The 11,872-nt window shown below is 36.4% G+C and overlaps 1 protein-coding gene across 1 annotated transcript; it reads right to left on the bottom strand.

Annotated features, from left to right (window-relative positions):
• Nucleotides 1-413: 413 nt before the first annotated feature.
• On the bottom strand, nt 414-7,867 carry LOC128540691 (homeobox protein DBX2-like). Its single transcript, XM_053510734.1, is given in 5 exon segments — nt 414-2,097; nt 2,100-2,210; nt 2,970-3,154; nt 6,052-6,144; nt 7,612-7,867. Coding segments are annotated over 5 exon segments (768 nt in total). The 3' UTR covers nt 414-1,974.
• Between the last annotated feature and the right edge of the window lie 4,005 nt (nt 7,868-11,872).

Genomic DNA, 11,872 nt, shown 5'->3' with positions numbered 1-11,872 from the left:
TGTGAGGTTCAAAGGAACTCATTGCATGCTGCGTTTTATGTTGACTCACAAAGTTATAGATATTATGCAAATTTTGCTACTTTTAATTATTTTATATATTATACAGGGGTTTATGAAAAGAAAGTATCATTTCTATTTGGTCATTTTATTAATCATTATGTACATTTAAAAAAAATGTTTGTTTCAAGGGAAAGTTTAGTTCAAAATGCTGCCTTGAATTTTCTTGGTTGTTTTTAGTGAAGCACTGTGAGCAAATTTACTTTTCACAAATTGTTCCAAAAGATTTTTTTTTTACTGGTTGGTTAAAAAAAACAATGTAAAAACATTGAATTAGTTTACAAATAATATTCAAAACACTTACAGGTATATACAACAGTCAATATTAAAAAAAAAAAAAAAAAAAAATCCCTAGGCCAGCTTTGGCTGTCAGAGGAAAAACTTTAGAAAAACATATTTACACATTTTAGTAATGCATGTATAATACACTTTTCTTTTCTTGAGTATTAGTCAAGTATTAAGTAATTTCCTAAGAAATGATGGAAGGAAGATGTACAGTGTTGACAGAAAGTTTTCACACCCCTTTAATATTTTCCACTCCTCTTAAAATGGATTCCAATACATTTGTCATTGCTCAACACACAACACTTCATAGTGACAATAAAAATGACAATGAAAGGAAATAAAAACAGGTGGTTAATGTACTTTGTTCTTTTATAGAAAAAATAGACTGAAATATCATATTTATATAAGTTTTCACACCCCTAACCTAGTACGTGGTTAAAGGAGCTCCGGGAGCAATGACAGCCTCAAGTCTGCTTTGGAACAAAGCTACAAGTTTGGCACACCTTTCTTTATCTTTCTTTTTTTTTCAGAATGCTTTAAACTCAAACAGTTAGAATGAGAACAGCCAGAGAAGAGAACTCTATTGGGTTCAGGTTCGGGCTCTGGCTGGGTCACTCCAGGACATTTACAGAGTTGTTCTGAAGCCACTCCTGTGTTTTCCGGTGGTTTTCTGAGGGTTTGGGTTGATGTGTGGTAGAAATGTAAACTTTTGTCCCAGCCTGAGATCCTGAGCCCCACTCACTCAGGATGACTCTTTATTATTCCACCTCCATTTTCCCCTTTCCAGTGAATGGTGTCCAAGTCTGTTTCTTGGCAATCTCCCAGCCAGCTGTCATGTGCCTTTTAGTGAACGAGTCAGATTGCACCAGAGCTCAATTGCAAGTGCCATAACAAAGGGTCTAAATACTTATGTGAATTGGATATTTTATAATTTTTTTTTATATTTGAAAACTATTTTTAGAAATTAACAAAACATTCCACATACCTGTTTTTACTTTGCCATTTAGTATTTGTCTACTGTGTGTAGAATGATGATGAGAAAATTATGAGAAAATGATAAGGGGGAAAAAAATCCATTTTAAAATGAGTGTGAATCATAACAAAATATGGAAAACATGAAGGGGTCTGATAATTTTCTGTCCATGCTGTATAGGCTTGCATATATTCTGATAGTCAAACATTTTTGAACACCCTATATTTTGAGCATTTTTTTGGGTTCATGCATATAGTCCACACTTGTACCTGAATAGTTTCAATCTCTATCTAGTTGCTTAATATTTCACCCTGGGGCTAAGACTATGTGTTATTGCTCTTCTAGATGAATAATTGGGGACATTGAAAAGTTACAGGAGTGTTTTATAAGCAGTTATTTTAGTGGAAGTTATCAATACCTCGATCACTAGCTACTTGTTGCACATTATTGCAGTGCTGAATCTTATATCTGTAGGTTTGATTTGCTTTTTGTCCCATTCGGTTATGAAATTTAATTAGTACTTATATTAAAAGAAAGATGTGTCTCTGGTAGAAGGTTTTAGTTTATCCTTATTAAATTCTTGTTCCTTTTCTGTAATAACGAGGCTCTACTTTAACAAATCCTAAATGTTTAAAATGTTTGATTAAAGTGTACATCTCTTATTTCTGAAATCTGCTAGCAGCCAGGTGTGTGAGAGCTTTCAAGTGTTTGTTAGCAGGTGTTTCGGATGTGTGGCGAACTCCTCTGGAAAATGTTTGCATATGCCATGTTTCTCCTTCTTTTTTTCTGGAATACTCCTGAACAGAAGCTCCTCCATAGGGGGCCGTGAGCTCAGGCTTTCTCTCTCTTTCGAGTTTCTCCACTTCATTCTGCGGTTCTGAAACCAGATCTTTACCTAAAACAGGACAAACAGCAAAGATAATTCATTAGATTTATATTCTTGAAAAACAGTACATACACACTTTATTACATATAATGTAGTCAGGGTCTGAATTTACTGGGTACAGTTATTTAAACATGGAAAATATTCTGCTCTGTGTAAAATTTCAGTTTCAATCAGTATAACAACCTACACTGATCCCGTAGCACATTAAACAGTTTAAATTAGATATCAAAGACCTGTGAGTTTCAAGGATTTCTGTCATTTTACTCTTAAACAACTTTTAAAGCTTTCAGACATTCAGCTTATATAAGTCCTAATGACTGCACTTGCATTGACCTTTTACATTGAACCGTGAAGAAATCATTAGAGAATAATTAATGAAGCCACTTGTGTGAACAGAGAAACGCTGCAGTGAACCAAATATAACTCCAATTACTACAATTAAATAACAAATTATACATTTCAGTATGCAACTCTGGAATTAAATCTTGAGATAAACATGAAATACTTTCAACAACTGAAACTGTATATGAATTTAATGTATATGTATTTAGTGTGTATGAATTTATTGTATATGGATTTATTGTATATGTATATATGTTTATGTGAAAATTTTCAATAATGCATCCCAGAACAATTCAGTAAAAAAAGGATAGAGGATCTGTACTGATTTAAAGTAAGACATCATACGCACACGCGCACACACGCGCACACACACACGAACAAATGTGTAGACATTTATCTGTGTAGACAGAATGCTATGTGTTTTACCTGTGTTTCCTTGAGACAGAGTTCTGTGGCAAGTCGGTTGCGATCTGTCTTGCTGATATATTTCTGTCTGCGGAACGTTTTCTCAAGTTCTCTCCTCTGCTGCTCAGAGAACACAGCTCTTCTCAGGATTCCTCTGTGTTGTTTAGGGCATGGGCCTGAACTCCATACTGCAGGGCTTGTTCCTTCTAAGGAGGGATGGGAAGTTAATGTCATAAAGTGTTTCATATATATACATATATGTGTGTGTGTGTGTGTGTGTGTGTGTGTGTGTGTGTGTGTGCGTGCGTGCATGTGTGTGCATATGTGTGTGCGTGTTTGTCTGTGTGTGTGTACAGTCCAGAACAGTCCATTCAGTAAATTTCAATAAAAGGGCTGCATCTTTTTTGTTACTCGTGAATAGCAAACATTAACATTAACCCAGTCGAAGAAATGAGACAGAATATAATATTCACTGTTTAATTAAACATAATTGTTATTCATCATTGGTGGTTCTTTCCCAAACTGTTGCCACAAAGTTGGAAGCATACAGTTGTATAGAATGTCTTTGCATGCGGTAGCATTGAGACTTCCCTTCAATAGGCCCTTCAATGCCTTGTGAACAAATGTAAAGTCCATAATGGCATGGTTTGCCAAGATTGAAGTGGAAGAACTTGAGTCTCCTGAGTCCTGACCTCAACTTCACTAAACAACTTTGAGATGAACTGAAGCACTGACTGTACCCAGACCTGTTCACCCAACATCAGTGTCTGACAAGGTTAATGCTCCAATATCGAATGGACAATCAATCCAGAAGAGTGGTTATTACAATAGCAAAGGCTTGACCAAACCAGGAATGTGAGGTTCAAGAAGATTTGGGTGTAACTGGTCATGTATTTACATGCACTGATCAGCCATAAAACTAACACCACACAACATTAATATATTAACATTGATAATCAATTACATACCAGCAAATTGCTGACAGGATCATGGGCACACAAGGCTCATTTATGCAAATGGAAAGCCAAGGATAGCCTGTCTGGTCCAATCCCAGAGAAAAGGCAAATGTAGCAGAAACTTCTGACCAAATCAGTAGCGGCCAGGACATGCAGTGCAACACAGCAGTCACGCCTGGGGCCCAGTAGGCAAAGAGCCCAAGGCTACGGACAAAACCTCCAAACTCCCCCAGATCCCAATCCAATTGATCATCCATGGGATGCTATGGACAAATAAATCTGATCCATGGAGGCTCATCATGCAACTCACAGCGAGGGCACTAATCTGCCAGTTCCAGACACCACAGCTCCTCCCCAGTTGGGTTGTGGAGTCATGCCCCAATGTGCCCGATCTGCCCAGGTGGAACTTACACAATATTGGGCATAATGATTTGCTTTGTCATGTTTTGACTGATTTGTGTATTATTATTATTATTATTATTATTATTGTTAGATATATTATTAGAGATATATAGATAAATGAAGAGAGGGAGGGTTGAGGATGTAGAGATGACCAGTTAAGGAAGGAGAAATAAGAGGTCTAGAGGTCTGGAAGCAGCAATCCCACGCTTTTTTAATCACAGGTGCAGCTTGACAAAAAAATCAAGCACCACATTTTCCCCCAATCTATTCAACAATACCTCCTTAATCTGTCCAACAAATCGCCACACTGACCACCTTCGTAGCAGAGGGTAAGACTGTTAGTCACGCTCCTAGTCAGTTATTCAGGATCAATGGTTTCCACTTAAACGCTCTATTAGTGGGTCAGCTCACGAGTGGGCTGCTTTCCCCCCTCTCTCTCTCTCTTTTGTAGCCTCAAATCTCCCTCTCAATTTAACAAAAGAAATGCTTTGTGACATTCCTCTACTGTTCCTTCAGCAACCAGTTATCCCTCACTCTATCTCTTTTCCCTACAGGTACACAGACTCACTCTATGGGAAGATGAGCTCCAATAAGTCTATAAAAGTCATCCCAATTGATCGCATTATTCCTCCCCACAGAGGGAGTCTGGAATGGATAGAGAGCAGCACGTGAAAAGAGGAGGCGTATTTTCAAGCCTTGGCTTTTTATCAGATAGAACAAAAAGCCTGGAGAAGTGGTCCCTCCTTCTTTCTACGTAGGAATGTAAGTTTGCATTGTGTCACTGGAAATTGCCCTTCTTAGTGATCCGACACCAGTGTTGTGGGGTCCCTTAGAATGTCTTGGCTTAAGATTTGGGAAGGGTTCACTGCTCCTGGATCAGCACAGAAAGGCAACTTAGAGTTCATTGCTGTGGTGAAAAATGGCGTTGGGGTCGCGTGTGTGCAGATTGACTGAAAGAGCTAATTGGTCACGGGGCAAAGCAGCATTGTGCATTTGGGGGGTGCTGTGGGAAAGTGTCAGGCCACTAAAAAGTTTTCAGCTGATATACCCCCCCCCCCCACCCCCAAAGACAGTGGGCATGCAAGATGTTGGATAGATAGATAATGACATTTAGCTACATCACTTGCAAAGCTTTATAGGACGTTCCTCTGAAATCATTAATGTTAAATAAAACTCTGATTAACATTCTTAAGCATCTTAAGTAATCTTTCTGAGTATACTGTATGTCAGCATGAAACTTTTGGAACTGATCGCCATTTTTTATTTTCTTTACATCAAGCAAAGGATTTAACACTAAACTGCAACCTTTAAAAACTATTTTACATCAGTCTGTGAACATCCTGCTGCAGCTACTTCAAACATTAGAGACATGGCATAGCAGAGCATTCAGTCTGACTGGAGCTCAGTGAAGAATAGGACTGGTCATTATGTGCTCTTAAAATCAATTGCAACCTACTCTGGCAGAAAACAGGGGGTGTGGTTTTATTGTGCTCTCTGTCTATCTCTCTCACACAAACACACACACACACACATACACATACATGTGTGTGTGTGTGTGTGTGTGTGGTACATGGTAATAAAAGCGTTCCCCCCTAAATAGGCATGATTGATGAATAAGCTATAGCTATGCAGTGCTGTGCATATTAGGGAAGAATTAGCTATTAGTTATAGAAACACTCACTTTGTGTGTGCATGTGTGTAGGTGTGTGTGTGTGTGTGTGCGTGTAGGAAGATAATATACTCACTGCAGAGGAGAGGAGGAGAGCACGTCAGTGGGCTGGAGCCACCATAGCATGGGTGAACGAATGGAGAAGCAGACAGCAGCACACCACTCAATACTGCTTGTGAGAACAGTAGAATAATCATTATTATTATTTATTAAAATCAACCAGAAGAGGATTTTTAAACTTGCATATCTGGTAAAATATATACTATGTTATATACAATAATATAAATAGATATTGTGCATCCTTACACACATACATTATAAAGATCAAAATGATTAAACCTTATTTTTTTCCAGAAATGCCATAGCCCAATAATCAGCTTTAATTCCTTGAGCAATCATTACATCGTATACTCTCTCTTTACTCTCTCTTTGTCTTTCACCCTCTCTTTATCGATTAATATAAATTATTTTTATTTTTTTGGTATACTGGGCCTTCGTGTATTGAGGTGGTTTACACCAAATTGTGTCATCATGATTTAGCATTTTCTCTTATTTGAACTTCTTAATACAACGTTTTCATTTGGTATGAAAAGTCATATAAGTTATAGCTTTAATTTAGCTTATTGAGGACCAGTTTTTTTTTTTTTTTATAAAAAAAAAATCCTTTACTCAATTAAAGTCTTAAAAACTTTATATGAGGGTTCTAGGGTTCTGTCTAAAATGTCCCCTACACAATTTCCTAAAAATAGCCAATTGAACACCAATCAATGTTTATATGAGTCATTGTTTCCTTCCACAATCACAGGAATCTCTCCATGTTTTAGTTACATGATTTTAATCTGTGTCAGTAATAAAACAAGTTCGGAATATTAACAAAAGATTTACTAGTTTACTCTTTTGATACAAGATTTTTTTGTTAAATTAAAATTAATTGATCAAAGCATAATTAAAGCAAATATTGTTTGATATTAGAAAGATTTAATACAAAAAAGTATTTTCTTAAGGTGTTTTCCTGTAATAAATATAAAAATGTATGCATACAGCATAAAGGTCTGTTATGAATTTTAGTTAAAATGTAATGTGTAAAGAGTCATGCTTGATTAAAAGTTACATTTTTCCCAGCAGTACACAAAAAGTTATAGCTTATTAAAACGGTTACAGTTTTGTCTTATAGATTGGATTGTCATCATTGCTTGATATAAATTAAATAGTTTCCGTTATGTTGCGTGTTAATGAAAACAAACCAAACAAATCACTGGTCACAAGTCACTGTGGACAAGTCAACAGTTATCGTGAAATAACCCTAAGTCACAGTGTAAGCCAAAAGCAATATTGTTGCACTCAGTTTCTTTTTAAACAAAATACGATTGAACTGATGATGTATATATTATAATTTTTTTGTTTATTAGTAGTTGTAGTAGTATTAGAATAATTATAATTGTTTTGCTTTTCTAATAAAACTAAGCATAAACATAAAAACAGGAGTACATGTCATGGGTTGCAAAACCATTAAGGTTGTATTTATTTCTTACTGACACCTGTTTTAGTAGTTCATGCCACATGCACTGTTCTGAAAAACTGAAAATCACCCACATTTAAATTAAGATTTTGATGCCACCACTCTCTGCCATCCTACCTGAATGTGTCTTGAGTGTCTCTCTCGCTATCTCTTGTGGAGTGTTACTCGGATGAGCCCCATGTGTAGGCACCCAGGAGCTTTTCGGAGTCAGTCCCAGTGTCCCACACACCAGCGTAGAAAGGCATCTTTCCTGGCTGGCAGCAGGTATGAACCGGGCAGGAGCTGATTTATTGTCAGGCCGAAGCAGATTATCTATAAGAAAACTCTTCCCAGAATTGCCAAATCCAAGATGTCGTGATGGAGATTCGGCCATTGCTCTCCGATTCCTCCCTTTTCATTAATTTCCTCGTTCTGACTCAGATCCAGAGCTCTCCGAGAAGTTTATCCTAACTACTAACATTTTCCTGAAAGACAGACAGAGTAAACTTCATTAAAAAACAGAAAGAAAACAATAACTCCTTTCCCTCTTTTGCTGTTGGGTGTGTGTTGCCGAGTTCTGATTGGCTGAGCTTCTCCAGTGTGATTGTGAAAGGCGATAAGAGTGGAGCCTTTCTGGTGGACAGAAGGTGGGACCGCTTCATTCATTATGTCAAAGTGGCCATTAAATGATAGACATTGGAGACAATGGTCTCCTGACCAAAGTTTAACTTGCACACGAAACAGAGTCCTGGAGCAGTAAATAGTTGTGTCTTTTTCTGAGCCACTTATTCAAAAGCCTATCAAGAGTCAGCCTATAAAACTATCTGCTAAACTATTACTTCTTATTATAAACAACTCTATTGCCTGTCTGTTTTTATAGCTGTATACAATACAGATTTATTTGCTATCACATGTCTAAATGTCAGATTCTATAATCTAAAACTTTCCTTGGAGTCTCTGGTTCAGTTGCACAGCTTTCAAATAATGCAGTTCCAGTCCAGTTCACTGCATGAATCTTATCAACTGATTTCATCATCATGAGAGCTGATGCCTTTTTCCATATATATTCCATCATTCTTTTGCTCATCACACTTAGCAGAATGACTGAGAAAGTGAAGTCAAGAAAATATTCCATGCATGAAATCGAATATGTTCAGTTTGAGACAGATACTGACAAACAGAATGTAACTCACAAAAAAAAATGCAAGGCTTGCTATGTGTCTTGGCCTGTTTCATTTACTGCACTGTGTAAATGATATATATCTTTTTTATTATTATTATTATTATTATTTATTAAATTATCCTAAAAAGAGTCTAAATTAAAGTCATCCACCAGTGTTTTTTCTAGTTTAGCTAGAGTCAGTGGAGTAAATTTTGCAATCAAGAATATAGCTAATGATTCTAAAATAAGCCTGCAAACTGGTAAACATTATGGCAGCTTGTAATTTCACTCCACTAACTACAGTGAAGTGCAATCAGTATGAAACCACTCTTTACATAGGAGTGCTCTTGAACAGGATCAGGGTCTCCAGCAGGGCAAAAGCGAGCAGAAACAGCGCGGGATAAACAGACCCCTAAACAGGCATGTCCCAGTGCAAGGGGAGCTGGGGGATTTCTGTGGGGTAAAACATCACCTCATGCTGGGCATGGTAATCAGCCTGGACAGCCAGGCCCTTTGTGCCTTAGCCACAGAGCCAAAGGGCACTTGTAATCAAATTTGCAGTTTTATCCCCCTCACTGGTGGAGGACCTGCCGTCTGGTGATGAATATGTAATGTGTTTACGGTTAACTATCAGGAGCTGCTCGACTGGAAACCAAGACAGGGTTAAGGTATGGCTGATATGGGCTGAGGGAACGAGCAGCAATGAAACACATACATCTGTCTTTCTCAAAAAAGGGCAGTACACCTTCTCAAAAAGGGCAGCACACTGTATGTCAGTGTTATGTAGAGATAAAAGATAAAATATGGGATAGTTAATAATTATGGATAGACATAACAAAATGAGAAGATATATTTCGGCTAATTATGCATACAATGATATTAACGCTTACTTACATTCTGTCATAGAAGTGCCATAGCAGTAATTTGATTTTAGCATTTTCTCTGTGAAATAATCCAATAAAACCTGACGCACATAAAACTCATCTCACATTCTTTTCCCCCTATGCCAGACATCAAGTATCTCTCAATCACTTCCACAGTGCATGGCTTAGCCAAATGGGAACGCAAGAACTGTTTTTCCTTTTATGATCTCCGAGCTCTCAAACACTGATTCATGTGAATCCATTTGAAGTCCTTTGCCATTTTTTTCAAGACAAATGAAAGAAAATGAGAGGCCTCATAGAAGAGCCATAAAGAGCGAGCTTAGATCCAGTGCTCAGTGGACCAGCTGTGAGAGGTCTCCTTCTCCTTTTCTCAATCCGACCCCTTAAAAACAGAGCACACTCAATAGCCTTTCCCCCACTACCACTTCATATTGTCAATGGTGGGCCAGACTCCATGAATTAGAGCGGACAATGCAGTGAAGCCTGGCACTGAGGCGGCTTTTTGTGGCGCAGCACGGAAGTTTCTAATGTGCTCTTTCTCTATTGTGTCTATGGAGTCATAATGAGGTAGCAAAGGAGAATGAATTGCAGCAACCCTGTTCACATTTGCTATCCACTCACTCACACACACACACATACACACAGACCCACACACAAAGACTTGTGCAGATTGGGAGACCCAGAGGGATGCTGCCGCGTTACCAGTGTGCACAATAAAAGACTTATAAAACAAAATTATCTGAATAAAATGATATGAGTGCCAAGTATTGGGAAAAAAATTGGTTAAAAGGTACAGGGATTAAAAATGTACAGTTTAAAAAATCTAAACAAGACTGTCAAAAGAATACAAAAATAGGAAATATTGCAGAAGTTATACTAATATATATACCCTCAGAAACCTTAATAGCATTGATAACCTTAACCTTAATAACATTAATAGTCTGCAATAAATCTCTCTCTTTAGATTCAAATATCTTGCATTATCACTATTATTATGTTTACTGTTTTGACAAAGCTGAATAATTAATAATAAAAGGCTAAATATTGATATAAATTTACATCAAATATAAAATTTCCAGTCATGTCTTAAAAAAAACACTGAGTGTTGTACCATACATATGTGCTCATATGATCTTTGTCAAGTTTAGGCATTAGGAAGATGTACTATTAAACAATACATAAACAGTTTACAAACAGAAAACATTGCCTCTGATAAATCATTTAGACAATTTCTTGATCAAGTGTGAATGTATGACTCAAAATCTAAAATAGTCAGATAAACTTTAGTATACACAATCTTTACACAAGTATTTTCTGTTTATTAAAATATCCAAACAAAACCATTTTTTTCAAATTCAATTCACTTTCCTCTAAAGAATATTACATTTAAAGATTATTTTGTATTGCAATTTTTTTTTAACAGAATTTTAATAGATTTAACAAAAATACCAACACTAAAGCCATGGCCCTTAGAGTGTGGTCGATGAAGCTTAGCCTGGTCCATGATTTTTTGTGTTTTGTTATGTTTCGTAACAGTAATGGAAATGAAAAATAATAATAATGAAAAAAAAAAATATTAACAAACATTTTATTTCTTATTGTTTTTAAGTTTCACTGGAAATAAACAAATATAATGCAAACTTTCATATCTATAACTTGTATCTATAAATAGTGTATCTATAATATACAATTATGATGTAATATAAAATAATAAAATCAAATTTTACAATTTTAAAATAAATAAACATATTTAAATAATGTGATGATTATTTGAAAAATTTTATTATGTTCATAAAATACATATGTGCTTGGGGCGATAGAGGTGTGCAGACTTTATTGTACAGTTTAAGGGTCTCTAACTCCAGGTGTGTATCTCATACCAAATTGCTTGAGGGCCTTATGATAGACAAAAACCTAATTCCACTGGTCCCATTATATCTAGCATGAATCAACAACATATTTACACTTACAGTAAAGCATGGAGACAGTGTAATGTTGTGGATATGTGTCGCGCCTTCAAGGCCTTACCATAATTAAGAATAGAATTCTACTCTCAACCAGACCTTCTGCCTGTGTCTTAAAGCTTAAACACAGTTGGGTTACAAAGCAAGATGATGGTTACAAGCTCAACTTCTGATTGACTCAAAAGGCAGAAAATAAATTTTTAGAGTGGTCCTATAAACAGACTTGACCTTAGATGTTGTAGCAGGTGTAAAAAACATAGTTAATACACATAAACTCTGCAATATAGCCACACTAAAGCAATTCTGCAAAGTAAAGTGATGGAATTGTATCACTTATCCCTCCAATTATCATAATTCATAATTAATGAAGTGTTCAGTTGTAGTCGTTG

The sequence above is a fragment of the Clarias gariepinus genome, chromosome 2 (assembly GCF_024256425.1).
Source record: "Clarias gariepinus isolate MV-2021 ecotype Netherlands chromosome 2, CGAR_prim_01v2, whole genome shotgun sequence".
NCBI classification, from domain to species: domain Eukaryota; kingdom Metazoa; phylum Chordata; class Actinopteri; order Siluriformes; family Clariidae; genus Clarias; species Clarias gariepinus.
Note: the sequence above shows the minus strand (reverse complement) of the source record. Positions and strands in the feature narration are given on the sequence as shown.